The sequence below is a fragment of the Arachis ipaensis genome, chromosome B2 (genome assembly GCF_059453495.1).
Source record: "Arachis ipaensis isolate K30076 ecotype BB chromosome B2, ASM5945349v1, whole genome shotgun sequence".
Classification (NCBI taxonomy): Eukaryota; Viridiplantae; Streptophyta; class Magnoliopsida; order Fabales; family Fabaceae; genus Arachis; species Arachis ipaensis.
In genome coordinates, this window is record NC_142437.1 from 9,229,037 (window position 1) to 9,251,550 (window position 22,514).

The 22,514-nt window shown below is 32.0% G+C and overlaps 2 protein-coding genes across 15 annotated transcripts; both read left to right on the top strand.

Moving 5' to 3' along the window:
• The first annotated feature begins 1,017 nt into the window (after positions 1-1,017).
• On the top strand, positions 1,018-2,912 carry LOC107624798 (hydroquinone glucosyltransferase). Its single transcript, XM_016327256.3, has one exon. It carries the CDS (start codon positions 1,275-1,277, stop codon positions 2,787-2,789), a length of 1,515 nt encoding a protein of 504 aa, XP_016182742.2. The 5' UTR covers positions 1,018-1,274; the 3' UTR covers positions 2,790-2,912.
• Positions 2,913-11,876: 8,964 nt separating this feature from the next.
• LOC107624801 (UPF0481 protein At3g47200-like) lies at positions 11,877-17,782 on the top strand. Of its 14 annotated transcripts, XR_015905283.1 has the most exons (5): positions 11,945-12,101; positions 12,321-12,411; positions 15,834-16,182; positions 16,709-16,830; positions 17,367-17,782. XR_015905283.1 is itself a non-coding variant. In XM_088505382.1 (3 exons), the coding sequence occupies exon 3, from the start codon at positions 13,789-13,791 to the stop codon at positions 15,250-15,252; it is 1,464 nt and encodes a 487-aa protein (XP_088361508.1). In that variant the 5' UTR covers positions 11,931-12,101; positions 12,259-12,411; positions 13,768-13,788; the 3' UTR covers positions 15,253-15,374. The 14 variants fall into 14 exon arrangements, 10 of the variants coding, with proteins under 10 accessions (XP_088361502.1, XP_088361501.1, XP_088361503.1 ...); XR_015905284.1 differs by lacking the exon at positions 12,321-12,411 and having other exon boundaries at positions 11,956-12,101; XR_015905281.1 differs by lacking the exon at positions 11,945-12,101 and having other exon boundaries at positions 12,117-15,297.
• The last annotated feature ends 4,732 nt before the right edge of the window (positions 17,783-22,514 follow it).

Here is a 22,514-nt window from a genome sequence, read left to right on the forward strand (position 1 = left end):
TAATGATGAATATTGTTTATAAATTAATTAATTAAAGATTAATAAGATAAGTATATGTTGAAAAGAATTGTGAGATAAATTTATAGAGAAAAAGAAATACTAATATGTTTTTTTAAAAAAATTATTTTTTTAAAAATCTACGTGATAGTTTATTTTATTTTAGAGTAATAATAGTTAACGAACTCTTTTCGGTCAATATTAACTAATTTTTTAAATTATTTTATTTATTTTATATTTTTTGGTTGTCTACAATATCTCGCAATCTTATAGGTCAAAAACTAATGTGTCGCGAATCTGAGCTCTATTTAAAGGTCTGAGGAGTGAGCTGACCACTCGACTAACCTAAACTACTAAACCAACCTAAGTTGGTTATATTTATTTTATATTTTAAATCATAATTTTTTAACCATGCATTTTAAATTATAAATTCTAAAATTTAAAATCGGTTGATGTCGAAACTAATAATTTTCTATAATTTTTTCTTTATTTTATTTGTTGAGGGTTGCCCTTTGCTCTAATTTTAAAGTGGTATTTAGTTAATAACAGTGACTACTCATGTATAAAGATATCTTTATACGAAAATAATAGTTAAATTATTAACAATATTGTATTAGGTAATTAAAAAATAATTAAAAGTTTTAGTTTATTTTTTAAATTATTTTCTTAATTTTTAATGAAAAATTTTGATTTTTTATTTTTTAACATTCTTAAAAAATAATATATATTTAAATTTTTACTCATTTAAATATTAATAAGAACATAATTAGAAGATAAGTTAAAATTCCTAATCACAACTCTAAATAATTTTTAAATATTTTTTTTACATGTATTTCTCTGAAAAATATTAGAGGCCAATACTTTTTTGATAATATTAGGCAATATTTTATTTTTATATTATTAAAATTTAAAATTTAATATAAAAATATTTTTTATTAGATAAGCGTTAAAATAAATAAATAAATAAATTTTATTACTTATGTGTAATTGCTCTAATTTGATTTTATCTTTGCAAAACAACAATGGCTTTAGACAAAGCGGTAGAGCCATATTTTGTGTGTGGTATCTGCAGTCTGCACTTTAATAATTATGTCTTTACATGGAACTATGGAAGAAGGAATGAATCCTTTGTATATAGCAACGGTTCTTCTAACTGTTATGTTATATTGAAAGGTTGTAAAAATATAAGGACAATGCTTCATTATTTAATTTGTTGCAAGTAGCTAGCAATTTCACTTGGAAACAAATTAATTAAAACTTCTCTGATCTTTATTATTATGATTCCCATGATGGAAAAGATGGAAAAGAAACATCCATGCATAGTGATGGTTCCTTCCCCTGGTCTCAGCCATTTGATTCCACTTGTTGAGTTTGCAAAGATGCTTGTTCATGATGATGATGAGTTAAATGTGAAGTTCATAGTTCCAACACTTTCTTCTTCTTCTTCTTCTTCTTCTTCTTCTTCCATGAATTCCATTCTTAACAACTCTGATCTCCCACCAAACATAACCTTCACTGTTCTTCCCCAAGTCAACGTTGAAGACCTTCCTGTGAAGTCTCAAACTTCAACTCAAATACGCTTTGCAGTGAAGCATTCTCTTCCATTCATCCATCAACAACTTACCTCATTCATGAGTTCCACTACTCATCACATAGTTGCTCTTGTCTTCAGCATCTTTGCAACCGATGTTCTTGATCTTGCCAAGGAATTCAATCTCTTAACCTATGTTTTCTTTGCCTCTGGGGCTTCACTTCTATCATTCTGTCTTTATCTTCCATATCTTGATGAAACCGTTTTCTCTACTACTAATAATACTATGTCCTTAACAGAAACTGTGAATTTCCCAGGTTGTGTTGTCCCTTTTCAGATCAAGGATCTCCCTGACCCAGTTCTTTATGAGAGATCAAGTGAAGTCTACAAATCATTCCTCAATGTATGCAGAACACACTCTCTGGTTGATGGTGCCATAGTGAACACCTTCACACATTTGGAATCAGAAGCCATTGCAGCCATACAACAACAACAACAACAACAAAGAGAAGCCAATGATAGAAACACTGATAAAGTTCCTCCTTTTGTTTACCCAATTGGACCAATCATTCAAAGTGAGACAAGTAATGATGTAAACAGGTTAGAGTGTTTAAGATGGTTGGATAATCAGCCACCGAGATCAGTGTTGTATATATCTTTTGGAAGTGGTGGAACACTTTCTCAAGAGCAACTCAATGAGATTGCATTTGGGTTGGAAATGAGTGGACACAAGTTCTTGTGGGTTGTGAGAGCTCCAAATGAATATGGTGGAGGTGCTTATCTTAATGAACAAAAAGAGGATCCATTACACCATTTACCATCAGGTTTTGTAGACAGAACCAAAGGAGAAGGCTTGGTGGTTCCATCATGGGCCCCACAAGTTGAGATCCTTGGTCATGGATCCACAAGTGCTTTCTTGAGTCATTGTGGTTGGAACTCAATTCTAGAGAGTGTTGTCCATGGTGTTCCCATGATTGCATGGCCATTGTTTGCTGAGCAGAGAATGAATGCAGTGTTGCTCAAAGAGGTGCTTAAGGTGGCACTCATGCCAGAGAAGGTTGTTGATAATGATGAAGATGGGATAGTGAAAAGAGAGGAAATTGCAAGAGTTATAAAGAGAATGATGGAGGAGAATGAAGAAGGTTTGGAAATGAGAAAGAGAATCAAACACTTGAGTGATGCTGCTGCTGCTGCACTCACTCAAAATGGTTCATCTACTAAGGCATTCTCTACTCTTAAACAGAAATGGAAAATTGTTTAATGACATTTATGTAGTGTAATATTATTCTATAAATGAATAATGCATGTAACTTGTCAACACAACCAAAGTTTGGAATCCTTATTATTATTATTTTTTTACTACTTATGAAAATATTTTGTCTAATAACAGTGCTTTACAAATTAATTAGTAGTAACAACATGGATGTATGAACTAATTGGATTTATCGTCGAATGATCAATTTATTCATCTGCTTAAATAAGTATGGTTAGAAATTCAAATTTTATTTTATACATATAATAATTTATTGGTCAATAACAAATTTTTAAATAAAATTTAAATTCATAATGAATTGAATTAGTTTTTAATCTGATAGACTAAAAAATACTTTGAAAAATAAAAGGATGTTGCGTTCTTCAAATTAAAGCAAAACAATTTCACTAAAAACTTAGATACTTTGAAGATTTACATTGAAGTCGCCTAACAATTTTGTTACCTAGTTTGCAGAATGGATAATGCTATTACTACTCAAGGCCGAAATTTATATTTTATATTATATAAAAATTTCCAAATGAAAAAGATAGATTTTATATTTTTTAAATTTTGAATTTTATTTTAGAAAATAAAGTATGATTTATGACCATTTATTTCATAGATAGAATCAAGAGAAAATATGAGAGAGACTTGTGGAGCTGACATAAACTCTACTCGCGAGTTAACTCGTAGACTCATACGAGTTCACCTATTATGAAGTTTATATATATATATAGTATACATAATGTATATTTACTCAATTCTAACCCTTTAAAATTAATAATATCAATCTTAAAGCACATAATAAATTAAAATAATAGTATACACTATAATAAATACTTTAAAATACACATTCAAATCCTCTATAATTATTCTTATACAAATACAACATAAAACACACAAAATTAAAAATTCTAAATCTGTAATACTAAATCTTTAATTGAACATTGAATAATATCAAATAATCAAATTAACTCTAATCAAAATAATTAATTACTAATCAGCCATGAATGGATGAACCATCTGGCCATCTAACATAAACGATAAGTAATAGGCTAAAATTAGAAGCAATAAAATTTAAAGAGAAAAAAAAAAACTAAATCAAAAAGCAAAGGCTCAAAGAAAGGACAAAAAGTATACAAAAAATAGAGAATACAGAAGAAAAGAAGGGGCAAAGTCCCAGCAACAGCAGATCGAAGACAAGGGTGCAGCAGGCAGCGGTGGTGAGGGTGCAGCAGCAACACAAAACGACGGCAACCAATAGTCATGGATTTCACGACGGTGCAAACCATAACAGAGATAGGACTGTAGGAGAAGTAGTCGAACTCGTGAACGGTGATAGCACGATAATGGAGTTGCAGATAGTGGAGATGTGAAGAAATATAAAGCAGAGGGCAACATAGGTAAAATTCACAAAGATAATTGCGCAAATCAGAGCAGAGGTAGCAGACGCAGGCGAACAACGGCAACTCGACGGGGAACAGCAACTGCGGCAGAACTTAGAGAAAGTGAGACTTGAGAGAAACGACGCAGATGAGTGAGTTGTGAATGAGTTTTCTTTCATTCTTTGGGAGTGTTATCGTAACCCTAATACTTTTTTTTAGTTTCAAAATGACGTTTTTTTGAGTAAAAATAAAGAAAAACACAAACTCGCTAACTTGGTCCTAGATTCACGAGTTTGTCCGAGTTTGACCGAGTCTAGCCGAATTTACTCAAAATATAGTCTATGCCCGAGTCAATTCGACTCCATATCTAAATTCGTAAATTTGTACAAGTTTATGAGTTAACTCTAGAGTTTGACAACAATGAAAAAGAAAGTATTTAATAGTGAAAAATCTCACTTTATCATATAAAATGAAAATATAAACTTTAGAGGATCCAAATTAATAAAAGGTAAAGATAGCTTATCTAACCAAAGCTAATTAGTTGGATAATCTTATTTATGGATTGTTAGGTTAATTATTAGCATAGTGTATAACTGCATATGCTTCCACGGTAGGTTAATAAAATAAAAATTTAATTATTCTATTAGTTTTTATAATTTTACAAAATTATATATATATATATATATATATATATATATATATATATATTTAATTGGGTTTTTATATTTTTTTTATTTGAGTTTTTATATTAATTTTTTTTAGTTGGATCTATATAATTAAATCAATTACTGATAAAAAGAAATTAATTAAAAAAATTAGTATAATAACTAAATTAAAAAAATATATAAAAATTTAATTAAAAATTTTACAAAATTATAAAGACTAAGAGAATAATTAAACATAAAACAAAAAGAGTCATATATTGATGTACACAGGGACGGACCGAGGCTCATGAGAAGGGAGTACTTGTCCCCACTAAATAAAAAAAATAATAATAATATTATATGAATCAATATATTTGTTCTAGTGTAATTATATTTTTGTCCTACAAAAATTTATAAAATTTTATTTTAAAATTCATGTTAAAAATAATTTTTTATTAAATTTAATCTTTAATCATATTTATTTTGTTAAATTTAATTTAATATTAAAATTAAAAATAAGTAAATAAACTAACTCAATAAAAAATTAATAAACAGTAATAATATAATTTTTAGAACTAATCAACTAGTTAATTACCAAATAAAATTTTAGTTTTCTAAATATAAGTAAAATTATCAGTATCTTATTTTGTCTTCAAAAATTAGTTAAGATAAAAAAAATAGTATCTATCTATTAATTAATATTTTTTATTTTAATATTATATAAAATTTTTTATTTTTATCTCTTAAATAATCTTACTTGTAACAACTATTTTAAATTAAAAAATATTTTGTCATAAATATTATAACAAATAAGTTTCTTAATTGAATGAGAGGTAATTAATATTTAAAAATTATAATAAGTAGTAGAATAATTATTTAAAAACATAGAAATTAATTTTAATATATTAAAATATGTATATATTTTTATATAATAATTTAATTATATTTATATTTTAAATAATTATTTACGTGATGAATATAAAATATAATTTTTTTAATTATAATATATAATTAAATAAATAATAAAATTTTTAATTTAATAATATATTAAAATTAAATTAAAATATTTTAAGAATAAAAATATTCATTAATTTTTTTTAATTTTTATATATTTATTATATTTTTAGTATAATTAACAATGTTAAAAAAATATTTTAAAATATATATTTTTGCTCCATTCTTAAAATTTTTTGGATCTGTTATGTACACCTACGGACCTAGCTATACGTCCTATATGCATATTGATAATGCATGATGACGTGGGACCGATGGCTAAACAGAAAGGGACAAACTCATGAATGAGTCATGAGCCTTGAGTTCCGAGCCTCTGGGCCTCCACCATTATTAAAAAAGAAGACCTCTGATCAGTGATAATTTTTCTCCCCGAGGACAAAATATTTTCTTCCTCCTCCCATCATTTCTCATTTTCTCACCTTTTATTAAACCACACTTTTAACCAAAATATTTTTATAAAAAGATATTTTTATCATCTTTATTATAATATCCACCTTTATTATATGGATCTCTCCAATTATTAGACATGTTTCTATTTCAGTGCGTATATATTAAATATATAACCTAACATATTTGAATATATATATAAGGTGAGTTTTATAGTATTTTTTTATTATAATATTTAAATTATCTAATTTATTTTTAAAAATAAAAAATAAAATATTTAAAATAAAAAATAAAATATTTAAAATTTATTAAATATTATTTATTTATTTTTTTTAAAATTAATCATTCATATATAATATATATTAAAATATAAAATATATATTAAAAAAATTAAGCATTACATATATTTATATATAAATATATAATAATTAATTTTATAATTAATTTTTATGTATATATATATTTTTTACATATATGAAATAAAATAATAGTTATTTAATTTATAATTATTAATTTTTACGAATTTGATGTTAATCTTTTGACTTCAATTTCAAAAAGAAAAAATTATTATTTCTATCTATAAAAATTGAAAACACTGATATATCTACTAATAGAAGATGAAAATTATCATTTGTACTCCCTAAAAAATAATTTTTACAAATAAAATTATCCAAATCCAAAAAATTTACATAAAATTCTCAAACTACTATTTTCTTCACTACTACAACCTTCGTCTCTTCCCTCTCTCTTTTTTTTCTCTCTCTCTCTCTCCAATCACCATCATTACTACTGTCATTACCATCACCACTCTTCCTCCTCCCTCCACCTCAGCTCTTTGACTCCGATCTCAACCTCAGGCTCCGCTTCTCCCTCACCTTCTACCTCTTCTGAAACTTCAACCCCTCCCCTTCTTTCCTACCAGCATTGAAAGGAGTTGGAAAAATTTTAAGGAAATTATTAACTAACAAAGACTAAGTCATTGCAAACTTCAAGCAATTGGTACAAGAAGAAGATCCATTACCCTTCTTATCCACCTCATCACCATTCGTATTCACATTTTCATTACCACTCACTGAGTTCTGTGAGAAAATACCCAAAAAAGCTTTCAAGGGAACCTTCATTGACAACCATCTCTTCTTCTTCACATCGTAGATCTGAAAGTCACCACCTTGCTTCACTTGGAAAATCAAACAAACACCTTTCGTGTCCTTATTCTTGTGCCTTGACAAGAAGCAATGCTAAAGATTCTTTGCAACTTTCTGAATACCCACTTCTAAAAAGGACAGCGATTCCTTCACAACTTGAATGGAATTGAAGAAGGACTCCACTGGGTCATTTTCAGACACCAATTTTCGATCAACTTTTGAAAAATTCGCAGCCTTTGAACGTGTGTGTGCAGAAAAAATTTAATCCAGTTCTCTGGAACCCGATCTGAATCATCGAATGGTGAAAACAAAGATGCGTAATGCAAAAGTCTCTTCACGCGCTCTATGGATTCTGTTAGGGTGTTGAATTCCGAAGCCAGACAGTTAAGCTTGACGGTGATGGAAGATGGCAAGGATGATGAAGTTAACGGTAGTGACGGTTTATCCATCCCAACGGATCGCTCACGCTGCTCGCAGCGTCTTTAGATCTAGGGTTTCTCTTCGATATAAACAGAGGCTGAGCTTACATTAGATGATTATGCTGGTCATAGTGGTGCTGGTGCTGTTGAGTCCCGACCGACACCGATGGGGGAGTGTGCGGCGAAGGGGTTAGAGTGGCGGTTGAAGAAGAGGGTGAGACGGTGGTATTGAGCGGCGATGTGGTCGATATTGGAATTAGATCGCTAAGAACATTGAGAAAAAGGGGGAAGAGGGAGACGATGATAGTAGTGGTGGAGAGAAGAATAATTTAAGAATTTTATTTAATTTTTTAGAGTTTGGATAATTTTATTTGCAAAAGCCATTTTTTATGAGTATAAATAATAATTTGTATGTTAGATGGGTAGATATATATTTTTAATTTTTATGGATAAAAATAATAGTTTACTAAAAAAAATGTACAAGAGGACAGGAGTGTATGTAAATTGTAATAGCTGTTTTTACTGGATCTGAGAAGAATACTAAGTTTTTGCAGCATAACTGTACGTACAACCATTAATTTCTATAGCTTGAAATCTTGATTCAGAAACAAAACGTGTTTTTTATACTTGTGGTCACCAGCATGTATGTGGAATCAATTAATGAACCAAACCCACCCACCTAGGACACATTCTTAAAAGGCATATTAATTTCAATGCTCTATATGTTCAGACACACTGCTTATAGAAGAAAAATTGAGGTTTTTAAATGTAAAATACTAAAGTTGTACTACTTTGTATAAAATTACGACCAAAATACATTGCTTAAATACAATCATATTACATAAAGACTAAACATTAGTTATTAATTAATTACTTATTAAAATACAGGATATTTTTATATTTATATATTTATAATTAAATTGTATAAATATATACAAATACTTGATCATTAATTTTTTATGCTTATAAATTATTCCTATTTTTTTAATATGACGAGGTTTTAATTAAAGATTTACTTGTATAATAACGTAACAATTACAGTTTAAAGTTGCTTATATTATTTAAAATATAAATATTATGTGTGTACCAAAAATCAATCATTAAATTAATTATTATATATTTATGTATAAATACATGTGTCAGTCGAATGACAGAACAAAAATTTTTACAAGAAACCAAATTAAATGCAAAATTAAACAAATTAAAATATAATATAATTAAAAATTTAACAAAAATAAAATCTATAGTATTATGTAAAGTTAATAATTATATTATATAAAAATTAATATTCAACAATATATTTTAAGATTTTAATACTTTTAGATTTGTTCCTAATATTTTATGAAGTTAAAATCATTAGTTATCAAAAATTTGAAGTAATTTTATTTTCAATATATATAATCATATAATCTACCAAAAATAAATCTTTTATCTTCTTTTAAAACTTTGTTTAAATAATTTTCATAGTTAAAACGTTCATTCAATTGTTGCTGTTGGGAGCCTATCGAAACCTATGAAAGAATGAAATTTTATTGAAAAAAATTACAATTTTATTTTGTTTAGGCCATCTTAATATTTAAATAAACTAACTTATTATTTTTATTTTGGCTTATATTTATTACAAACTTATTACATATTCATATATAATACATTTATACTATTTTCTTTTTAAAAAACTACTTGCTATTACTATATATATATATATATATATATATATTGAACTATTTACCTATAATTTCTTATGTTTAATATATTAACAGATAGTTAATCAGTGGTATATACATATTATATAATAATAATTTTTTGAAAAAATGGAAGGATAATGTGTAGGGGTATTCATGGATCGGATCGTATCCGTAGATCCGCGGTAAATATCCACATCCGATCCAAAAAATTGCGGATACGATCCGATCCGCAAATTGATCGGATCGGATCGCGGATATCTGTTCTACATCCGCGTATCCGATCCGCGGATCCGCAGATCCGTACAATAATAATTAAAAATAAATAAATATATATGTTTGGTATTATATTTACTTGTTTGTCGCTTTTTCTTTTTCATGTGAGAGAGAGGAGTGTATCTCACAATGATGTGAGAAGAGATGAGTTTTACGCTGGTATGGTTTAAACAATTCGGACCCTCCGATTTGTTTCATTTTTTAAACCAACAATCAGAAATCGGACGGTTCAATTTGTAATTTCGAAAATAAAAAAAATTTTAATGTTGAAATCGGACCGTCCGATTTTTATTTTATTTTTTCTTCAAATAAATCAGACCCTCCGATTTGTAGTTTATTTTTTTCTTCAAACAAATCGGACCGTCCGATTTGAATAAAACACCATATAAAAAAAAACACCAAATCTTCCAATAACAATGTATTACACATATATTTAAACAATATAAAAAAAATTAGCCTTTGTTTGTATGTTTTAGTTAGTAATTATTATTCATATATTGTATTGTTTTATTTTTATTATTTAGAAAGAGTTTGATTAAAAATATTTTAGGAATAAATAAGTTTAAAAGTATAAAAGAAATATTTTTATTGAATTTGTTTACATAGAAATATGATTAAAAAGAGAATGTTTAATTATGCGGATATATCCGATATCCGATCCGATCCGATTCGCACATTTGCGGATCGGATCGGATCGGATCTGGCACCAAAAAGTGCAGATATCATATCCGATCCGATCAGATGAAAATTGTGCGGATCGGATCGAATTTTCGGCCATATCCGATCCGCGAACACCCCTAATCATGTGCTCACTTTAGACCTCTTTATTTTGTCACTGTATGTATTATTTAATTTATTTTTAATATATATTTTATATAAATAACTAATTTAATAATTGGTTTTTGATATATTCTTATCATAATAAATTTAAATCTATAATACACGGACACTGGTGTAAATACAGGACACGATACGATATGAAATACGTAGACACGCGAATTTAAAATTTTTATAAGATACAGAGATACGGTATATATGTAAAATATAAAATATTTTTTAGATAAATTGTAATAATATTTTAATATTTTATTGGTATTAAAATATAAATTAATTTTTTAATTATTTTTAATAACTTGTTTTTATGATATAAAGTATTTAAATTTTTTTTGTTTGAATTCTTAATAATAATATTATTTTTAAACTCATCTCAAAAAAAATATATATTAAAAATAAAATTAAATATATTAACACGTGATGATATTTAAATATGTCCAAACGTATTTATTTTATTTTATTTTTTATTAAAATATGATTAGACGCAGAAAAAATACGTATCAAACAAATATAGTGATGTATTCAAAATATGTAGGATACGCAGACACCAAAAATGAAAAATAGTCCGTTCTTCGTAGATTTAAACGCATTGTTGGTAGTATATGACCTCATGGCTATTGCGTTTCTTTGTGACCTCATTGTCCCCATTTTATTTATTTTTGCACCTGTGGGTCATATTAGTAGGTTCTGGTCATAAATTTTATTGATCAATGCTGTCTATCTGCGGTTTTTTAATTTGATTATGAAAGTAAAAGTAGTGTTGAACTCGAACATGGAGAATACAGGTGCTTTACAGCCATGTGGGGTAAGTGGAACAACTCGGAAGGTCTGAGTTGCGTTGTATATTCCATTTCATGAAAAAATTGATAACAACAAACAATTCGGAGGGTCCGTTTTCTAGTTTCGGAAATTCATATTTGCTCAACCACAAGTCGGACCATGCGATTTCTTAAGCAAAATTTTAAAATCAAACAACTCGCATGGTCCGATTTATGTACTCTGAATTTTTTCAAATTGTTTTAACACAAATCGAACCCTCCGATTTGTGTACTCTGAATTTTTTTCACTTTTTAAACACAAATCGGAGGGTCCGATTTGTGTACTCCCATAATTTTAAAAAACACCAAAAATTACCATGTTAAAATATATCACTTATTTTACTCCCATATCAAAATTTTTTAGCCTCTATCTGCATTATAGCTAACGAATAAGGTCTACATTATTAAGAATTTGATGAGCCCTTTATAATTATAAAATATAATATATATGAACACACTCCATACATATAGATAAATATCTTGTATAGTAGTAGATCAGAGTATTAAGGTGCTATTGTAAGCTAATTATTAGGGCTTAGTTAAATATAACAAAACGGGTGTATATATATATAAATATAGTGGCAACCTCGCTCAACTAAAAAGCACATACAAAATTCTTCCTTTTACTTCAATTATTATTCTCTCCGTGGAGCAAAATTATCATGTAGGCAACTCTTGCTCTTGGAGGACACTCACCCCTCTTCCTATATATAAAGGGTAATATCCTTTCTTTATTTTTGCTTTATGCGATTTTTTTCTTTTTTTGCATTTGATTATTCTGCTTCGTTCTTCTCATCGATCTAAATACTGCCACTTTTTTATTTCATTTCTTAATATATGTTATTTTCTATGTTTCATTTAAAATATATAATAGCACACTACTTGTATAAGACAATAAGACATATTCTTCTTATATGTGGTCCTTGTACAAAGCAGAAATTAAGCTGAGAGAGCTTGAGATAGAAGTAGCAACGTGCGACTGAGAATTTGCTTAGCTTGTTGACCAAACCAAATTAGCTTTCATCAGGTTGTTCATTATTTTCTTAGCTTGGAGTCATAGTTAGCAGTATAATATATGTGTACTTGTTTACTTTTTTTTTTGTCATGTGAATATATTGAAGTAAAAATTCGGGTATAGTTAATTTCATATAAAATTAATAGTTAAAAATCGTTAAATAATTTAATAGATTTAACTAAATTATTATTTAACAATTTTTAACTATCAATTTTATACAAAATTAACTGTATCTAAGATATATATATATAGAGGATAATATGAGGTTAATTATAACTACGTATTATGTATTATTAATTTATTATATTAGATCTTGCGTGTTGTGGTTTAAGCAGTCCAGTTGGAGCCGTCAGTTAGGGGTGCACATGGGGCCGGGTGAAGCTGGGTTCGCTGTGACCCGAACCCGACCCTAAATAGTGACCGGGTCTATTTATGAGATCCTTACCCGACCCTAAACCCGATGAATCGTGTTACTTTCGGGCCACACTTAAGCCGGGTCTAGACCGGGTGAAGCCCGGGTCTTGATCAACTTTATCACGACATCACAAAAAATTAGATTCTACATCTTTTGAACTTCTAAATTTTGGAAAATAATTATTCCATAACATTACAACATTCACGTAATAATAATTTAGAATCTAACAATAATAATTTAAAGTTTCATAATAATAATTATATCAATTACACATTAAACATTCAAAGTTCAAAAGACAATTAAAACAAAGTTAACAACCAACACAAGATTAACATAATAATATTAATTTATAGTGTCATACCAACCAATAACAACAAAATATTAAGTAACAAACAACTATACGGGTCCAACGGGTCGGGACCGGGTGACCCGAGGCTTGGCCCGAATCCGATTTAATAAATAACCGGGACCATCTATTGAAACCTCGGATCTGACCGGGTCATAACAAAATCGGGCTAAATTAGCCCCGAAGTCATTGGGCCCGGTCCAGGTCTTCGGGCCGGACCGGGTCTTGTGCACCCCTACCGCCAGCCTTCTAAGTTGTGACAGTCAGCTATGTGTTTTGCACTTCTATTTGTTAGCAAAAGTCTTCTCTTACTTCTATTTCCTTCCCTCTCATCTCTAACTATATGCATATATAGAAGAAGAGGTCAATTGTTTTATCATTATTTTAGAAGAGAAATTTATCTTCTATTTTTTTTTAATTTAAAAGAAAACAAAAATGTATGTATACATGAATACAGTGAAATTGTTGAATCACTGAATTAGTGTTAGATTGAATCAAATAATTATATAATTAGTGATAATTCTAACTCCTTTTAAAAAACTCAATTGCAATTAAAATGTTAATTATGAATAGAATATGCTTTTGATGGTAAATTTGGCATGTTGAGGTAGTAGCAGAGCAAAAGAAAATGGCATGTTGTGTAGGGAATGGTACGGAACTGGAGCACAGAATTATTGAGATCACATCAGAAAAGTTTGATCCTTTACAATGTCCTGCTTCTCGTCCATTCATCTACAAGGTTCCTAAGAGTCTCTTCACTGTGAAAAGAGAAGCCTATACTCCTCTCTTGATCTCCATTGGTCCTCTTCACCATGACAGAAAACAATTCAAGGACATGCAAGAACTCAAAACCCGCTACTTCGTTTCCTTTCGCGACCACCTAGTCTTCCTCGAGAAAGATCATCTTCTAGAAGAATACAAAGCCTTCCTCAAATCAGAAGAGAAAAACATAAGATCTTGTTACCAAAAATCACAACTACCCGACTCTTTCAACAACAACGACAGGTTTGTAGAGATGATGTGGTTGGACTCTGTTTTCATCATGGAGCTGTTCTTGAGAGAAGAGGATGACTACCACTGCAAGTGCAAGAGTCACATAAACAAAGAAGATTATTACATAACAACTCGACCGTGTCTCAGCAAAAGCATTCAGAAGGATCTGTTACTTCTCGAGAATCAAATCCCAATGTATGTTCTTGAGAGGCTCTATAAAACGATTGCTGTCGATTTCAAGAAACACGCAACCTTTCTTGATCTCGCGAAAAAGTACTTTCGATCGTGGGACCCTTGTTCCGAACTAACAGAGAATTCCAAAAACCTCGACCGCCACCAGATTCTGCATTTCACTGATCTGATCCGGCGCGCTTACGTTCCCAACCCGAAGGATCTGAAGTATTTGGAAGATGATAATAACCAAAACCCTAATAATAATAATAACAATAAGAAGAAGAAGAAGAAGGATCTTCATCAAGATTGCTGTTTCATAAGAACAGCAAGCAAGTTGAACCAGGCCGGGGTAAGCTTCGAGAAGGTTCGACACAGAAGCCTTCTCGACATCAGGTTCGAGACGAGGCCCTTCTACGGCTACCTACTCTGCTTTGGCTGCTGTCCATTTCCATGGTCTAAGTTCTTCAAGGCTCGAATTCAGTTCCCGGAGTTGAGAATAGACCACAGAACCGAATGTGTTCTTCGGAACCTGATTGTGTTCGAGCAGTGCCACTACCCTGAGGAGCCTTACATATGCAACTATGTTTCCTTGGTGGATTCTCTGATTCACACCAAAGATGATGCAGAGTTGCTGGTTGAGAAGGAGGCTATTGTGCATGAACTTGGAAGTGATAATGAAGTAGCAACTTTGGTTAATAGTCTTTGCATGCATGTTGTGACGAATAAGACATGTTACCATAAGTTAATGGGTGAATTGAATGAACATTATAACAGCAATTGGAAGTGGACAATGGGGACACTCAGGAGGGTTTACTTTCGTGATCTTTGGAGATGTAGCTCTACCTTTGTTGGCATTGCTGTCTTTATATTCGCCATTTTCAACTTCTATCGTGTTCTTCGTGGATTCCCTTTGTTAGTTACTTGACTAATCTTCACGTTAATGATCTATCTATGTATGAATAAATCTTGTGTAAGCCACAATGCAAGTTACTTTAATAAATTATCCTTAATTAGTTGTATCTATCTGAATATTAGTACGATTTATAAGTAGGTAGATTAATAGTTTGGGTAGTGCTAGGAGCGAATGATCTAAGCATACACTGATTTTGGGTTCATCAAGGATCGAACTTTTGACTTTTCGAATATAAAACTCTAACCACTCATTCTAAAAACATAACCTGACAGAACAATGTAACACTAATAGTCATATCTCTAATACTTCTTAAATATCCATTATATACATTATATGCTTAGACCATTAGCTTCCTATCCTTTCTCTTAATAAATTGTACCATACATAATTATGCCTATGTTATTATTAATTGCGTTATATATTTGTAAAAATTTCTAGACTTATTATCGAGTGAATAGTCACTCTTGCCAATTTTTATTGGGCTGAACCCAAAGTCCATTTTATTTATAAAGCCACATCAATTAATCTGGGATAATCCTAATGTCACTCCTTTACTATTGTAAACCTAATTTTCCAATTATTTTACCGTGCAGCTATATCCCCCAACTCCCACCTTCAAGCTCACCGTCGCGCAAACCCTCTTCAGTGGAATCGTCGACGGTCGCTGCCGTCAACGGTAGTCAACGCCGCCGGAACGCCAGCCAGCGATCCTCGCGAGTTGCTCCTCGCAGTCGCCCCAGCGCCGCCGCCCCCTGTATGTCGCCGTCGGCCTCCCTTTGAAGACGCATCCATCCGCGGTGGAAGTCTCCCTGCATCGTCGAAGCACTAGCAAGCGCCGCTGCTGTTCGCCCTGCACAGCCATTGCCAGCGACACTCCCAACCTCGCCTCCGAGACGCGTCCCGCAGGGTGTCCCTCCTCCGCCGCCGTCGTCGCGTTCATAGGTTAGTGGTAATTCATGATTGTGATAAACAGAGATTGTTCCTGCTTTATCTTAGGTGCATGTCACAGGGTTTCACTTTCATACAAGATTTTTGATTTTGTGAATGCTAATTTTATGTAATTTTAGGAGAATTGATATATGAGCACCCACAACTTCTGAATCAAGATTATGCTTCATTAATCTACCTTGAAAAGAAGTGGATCTGCAAATAGAAAGTAGTTATATTCACGACACCAACTTAATAAGTTACACAGTAAACATATTTTTATATATATATTTTTTAATTTCCTTCTTTAGGTGAAGGATAAACAAGTTAATTTGTGCGTGTAATGATATATGGATCTTAAGGACACACAAACCTAGATGTATGTAGATGTCTATGAAGGATTGATGTATAACGAACAATAAAAATAACTATAACTAATTTTTAAACTTTTCCATCAAGATGATTTTTAGATCAATTGTGTGCCTGCTATAGTTCATAAGGATGTGAAGAGCAATAACATATTGCTTGATCATGAGTTTAGGCCTCATGATGCGGATTTTGGGCTTAATAAGATCTTGCAGCGTGAGGCTGGCGAGGGAGGTGCTGGTGCTGGTGCTGGTGACATGTCCAAGGTTGCTGGATCATATGGTTACATTGCCTCGGGTAAGTTCTTTGGAAGATTTTTGGGTATTATTCAAATTGATCACCACATATGTAGACTTTTCTATTTTCATAGTCCATACTCTTAATTGGTAAACACAAAAGCTAGTTACAAGCTAAAATCTGTCATTATCTAGGTGTTAGAACTTAGAATTGTGTAGTAGCATTTGCATTTAGAATTCAGATAATAACAAAAAAAATGAGGCTTTATTATTTGGTGCATAAGTTTTTAGTGTAGTGTATATTGGGGTCATTGATTCAAGAGAATCGATAATTGATATCACCATTCAAGGGGAAGTAATGACTACCATGAATCATGACAAGTATTTAGCAGCTTAGTTTAGACTATTGGGATGTGTCAATTTGAATTAAGGTTCATGTTATTTGTTTTGGAAAGCTTTATTGCTAATATCTACCTAATTGATCCACTTGCAGAGTATGCTTATACGTTCTATATGCTTATGATGAGATGTTGAATTAGTCATGAATGGCTAGTCTTTGTTTATAACCATGGTGAATTTCTTCTGTTGTTGATTTAGGGGCAAAGTAAGAACTTGTAAATGATTGATCACATGGTGCTTGACATAAATTCCTAAGAGAAGCTTGTTCCAATTTTTTGGGAGATGCATAGACGAAGAAGAAACAAAAAATTGTGCAGTATAGAGAATTCTTTGATAGGACTCTTGTCTCACTTGATCTTACAAATGATGAGATGCTCAAAAAATTTGTTGAAAGCCAACTTATGTTCTTTGAAACGAGAAGTAGAATGTCATAACATTCCCTTGTGTCCTTTGAATTCATTTAGGTAGAAATGGTACTAGTTTGGTAGAGCCATTATTTTTAGTTAAATTATTCTATTATAATTTTTTAAGATGTTTTGTTTGATTAATTAGCATATAAGGAGAAGTTGTTAAAAATGAAGACAATCATTTATGTATTTTTTGTATTAATTTAATTTTTTTTTTAAAAATAATTTTATGACATTTATATTTTTGTTTTTAATTAACCTCAATGGTGTTTGCTTTGTTTGATGTACTTTGAATTTAGTAACAAATAAAGTTACAGAATAATACTGTAAATTTTTTTATAATAATTAATTCAAAGATTCAAAATGTTACAAGTTCTTAATTAAACATGTGGAACTTTGTCTTTAGAACTTACAGAATCATACCCGATGTACATATCTAATTCTTTTTATATGTTAAGGAGTGCTTATTCAGATGTGCTTTTGTTGAACACTTGTTTTATTTAGCCGGTTAATTTTTAGATGTGTTTTTAATAGATATGTCTTCTGTTTAAATATTGTTTAGATGTGTCTTTAATGAATGTGTCTTCTGTTGAAAGAGTTTTTTGTTTAAATATTGTTTAGATGTGTCTTTAATGAATGTGTCTTCTGTTGAAAGAGTTTTTAATGGATGTGTCTTTTGTTTAAAACTTATTTAAATGTCTTTTTAATGGAGGCATCCTCTGTTTAGAACTTCAAAATTACTTGTCAAGACTTGTGGACTTTCTTTGGTTATGACCCGATTTTTTTTTCTTGTTGGACTTATTAGTGTGTGTCTCTATTGAGACTCTTGTAAAATTTTTTTAAGTGTGAATGTGTCTCCTCTATTAAGACATTGATATGTCTTTTTACATTTGTTAAACACTTGTTTTATTTTAACCGATTAATGTTTGGATATGCCTTTAATGTTTAGATGTGTCCTTAATAGTTGTGTCTTGTGTTTCAAACTTTTTTGGCTTTAATGTTTAGATGTGTCCTTAATAGTTGTGTCTTGTGTTTCAAACTTTTTTGGCTGTGTCTGTGATGGATGTGTCTTTTATTTAAAACTTGATTGAATGTGTCATTAATTTCATAACTACTTAAAATCAGATAAGATTTAAATTTGTTTTGGCGCACCCTAATCTAATCTTTGAATACAAGTCCGCACCTTTAGTAAAGAGGACCAACTTTAGATCAAGACTACGAAAATAAAAAAGAAATAAATAATTATTTGTCATATGATCTGAACATAATTAACTACAACCCAAAGTTCGCAGCTCTTGAAACTAAACAATAAACTTCAAATTTGAGAAGAATATTATGTCATATTCCAAGGTTGATAATACACGAGCAAACAATATGTCTGAATAAAAGACTTGTAAGCAACACCACTATATTATGTCATATTCCGAGGGTAATAATACACGAGCAAATAGCATGCTTGAATAAAAGACTTGTAAGCAACACCACTATACATTGTAGTTATCATACTTTAGGCATCTAATTTCAAAAAAATATTAACAGCTTCACAGTCACCTATACAAAAAGCAAAAAATTTGACTAAAGGATTTAAGAAACATTTTAAAACAAATCAGTTAGTTATTATTTTGGTCAGACTCAGCATCAGAGGGCACCACAGGGTCTTCATATGGATTAGGATGCCTTGATCTATTTGATTCAGTTGCCCCTCCCAACATATGATCTGCTAATACAGATAAGGAAATTAAATTTAAAGGTTAGTAACTTATGTAATCGAGCACCAACTATATTCCAGAACTATAAAACATAATCATCAACCTGAACCACTTATCTTCATATCAAAATGGAGAGTCGGACTCTTTAGGCAACAACCAAGTTCCAAATGGCACATATAATTCACATTCATACGGCATAACATCCATTTATTCTGAAAGAAATACTCGAAAAATTAATAAAAGCTTCTAGTTTTTCAGAGAACATAAAGTCAAATCATAAGAGAACATAAAGTCAAATCATAAAAGGCAAATAAAAAACAAAGATCATAAGAGAACATAAAGTCAAATCATAAAAGGCAAATAAAAAACAAAGAGAACTAATGCAACTAAAGTCTAAACTATGAATTCATATCAATAAAAGCTTCTAGTTTTTCATTATTGCTTCCAATTCCCAAAATTTAATCATAAAGAGACTAACTACTCTTTTATAGAAGGCATAAGTTGAAGTGTACAACTCTAACCATATAACCAATCATATCTTAATTGCTCATGGAAGATAAATAACAAAGAAAGCTAGAATTTAATTTTCAACATAAAAAAACAACATCCACAAATAAGAGGATCACACATGCTTGAATTCAATTTTCAATCCAAAGAAAGCTACATTTTAACACAAACAATAGATTACAGATGTAAGGTCCCACATCGGTTGGGGAGGGGAACGAAGTATGCCTTATAAGGGTGTGGATACCTCTCCCTAGCATGACGCGTTTTGACGAGTGAGTGTGGGGGGCTTCGGCTATCATCCCTATCGTCAAAGGAAAAATCGTGAGGCATTGTGTGCCAAAGCGGACAATATAGTGCTAACGGGTGGTCAGGGTGTTACATTTTGGTATCAGAGCAGTTCGTTCCTGTAGAGCCTGAGGGACGGACTGACTATGCTTCTGTGCATTCTCTGTATGTGTGTTATGTGCTATTAGGATATCTACTTGATATAACTGGCATAAACGTTCATAAGTATGCATTTGGGACTTTGAAGCACTAAACTTCCAATATTGAGACTGATCAACTTAATATCGATTGTTTGGTGTGTATAGAAATCAGATGGCGTCTCGTGGACGCGGTCGAGGTCGTACTAATGCTCGGGGGCCGGGTATCAACCCAAATGACCCAGTGAATTTTATGACGGCGTTGGAGAACATGGCTGCTGCTATGCAGGCCACTGCTGAGGTTCTTGGGCAACAGATGAACAACCATGGTAATGACGGAGGTGGAGCTCAGGGCACAATGACATTGGCAACCTTCTTGAAGGTCAATCCACCTAAGTTTAAGGGAACCACTAGCCCGACTGAAGCCGATACTTGGTTTCAGGCTATGGAGCGAGCACTGCAAGCGCAGATGGTACCTGAAGGGCAGTGTATTGAGTTTGCTACCTATTTGCTCACTGGGGAAGCATCACATTGGTGGCAAGGAGTCTGACGTCTCCTACAGCAGAGTGATGACCTTATCACCTGGGGTGCCTTCCAAGAGGAGTTCTATAAGAAGTATTTCCCAACTTCTGCCAGGACGGCCAAGGAACTCGAGTTACTGCAGCTGAAGCAGGGTACTATGTCCGTATCTGAGTATACTGACAAGTTTGAGGAATGAAAATGCATTAAGCATGAAGGAGGACTTCGGAGCGATATCTTCAGCTCAGTGGGACCAATGGAGATCAGAACTTTCTCTGAATTAGTGAACAAGTGTAGGGTTATTGAAGAGTGTGTGAAGAAGGCAGCTGCTGAGAGAGGGAGTCACAAGGGATCATTCCCACAGAACCGAGGGAAGAACTTTGCACCTAGAGGTCCGCCTTTCAAGCGGGGAGGTTCTGGATCACACCAGAATCAAGGACAGAATGGTTTCAGGAGGCCCAACAACAACAACTCCCAAGGGAAGAGGTTTGGAAAATAGCCTCAGAATGAGCAAGCTTGTGCTACGTGCGCAAGTCACCATTCGGGAGTCCCATGCAAGGCTGGATGAGGCTTGTGCTACAATTGTGGAAAGGCGGGGCATAAAGCCGCCAACTGTCTGGAGAAGCAGAAGTAAGGTGCAGGGAAAGCACAATAGACTGGTCGAGTGTTCACCACCTCAGCTATAGGTGCCGAGGGATCCGAGACACTTATCCGAGGTAACTGTAAAATGACTGGTCAAACTTTAAATGCTTTATTTGATTCGGGAGCAACTCATTCATTCATTGTATTCGAAAAAGCTAATGAGTTAGGCTTGAATATTGTAGTTTTAGGTTATGACCTAAAGTTGTATAATTCTACCCATGAAGCCATGGTAACTAGGCTAGGATGTCCGAAAGTTTCATTTAGGTTCAAGCAACGTGATTTTGTTCACAATCTAATCTGCTTGCCGATGATCGGTCTTGATCTTATCTTGGGACTTGACTGGTTATCTGAGAACCCTGTCCTACTCAATTGTTCTACAAAGTCAGTGGTTTTTATGACTGAAGATACAGAAGGACCGGTTGTAGTGAATAGTTATTACTTGAATTCTATGATGGTGAATTGTTCCGGGACCAAATGTCAGGGTATTATGTTGTTGACCGCAGGTGTTTCGGGTGATGATCAAAGGTTGGAGCAAATTCCGGTGGTGTGTGAGTTTCCGAAAGTGTTTTCCGACGACATTGATGAATTTCCACCTAACCGAGAGGTTGAGTTCGCTATTGAGTTAGTGCCTGGGGCTGGACCAATCTCGAGTGCTCCTTATAGGATGTCACCGCTAGAGATGGCCAAGCTAAAGTCTCAGTTATAGAATCTGTTGGGTAAGAACTTTATCCGACCAAGTGTTTCCCCATGGGGTGCACCAGTGTTACTGGTAAAGAAGAAAGACGGGAGTATGCGACTTTGTGTGGATTACAGGCAGCTAAACAAGGTCACAATAAAGAATAAGTATCCACTGCCGAGGATTGATGATCTTATGGAACAGTTACAAGGAGTTGGGATTTTCTCCAAGATCGATTTGCGATTCGATTATCACCAGATAAGGGTGAGGGCTGAGGATATCCCTAAGACCGTATTCAGGACTCGTTATGGTCATTACGAGTACACTATAATGTCTTTTGGGCTGACAAACGCTCCTGCAATGTTTATAGATTATATGAACAGAGTTTTCCGTCTGTTTCTGGATAAATTTGTTGTTGTCTTCATTGATGACATACTAATTTACTCCAAGACTGAAGAAGAGCA

Coding starts and splice junctions, on each gene's coding strand:
- LOC107624798 (XM_016327256.3), top strand. CDS start 1,275: ATGATTCCCATGATGGAAAAGATGGAAAAGAAACATCCATGCATAGTG.
- LOC107624801 (XM_088505376.1), top strand. CDS start 13,789: ATGGCATGTTGTGTAGGGAATGGTACGGAACTGGAGCACAGAATTATT.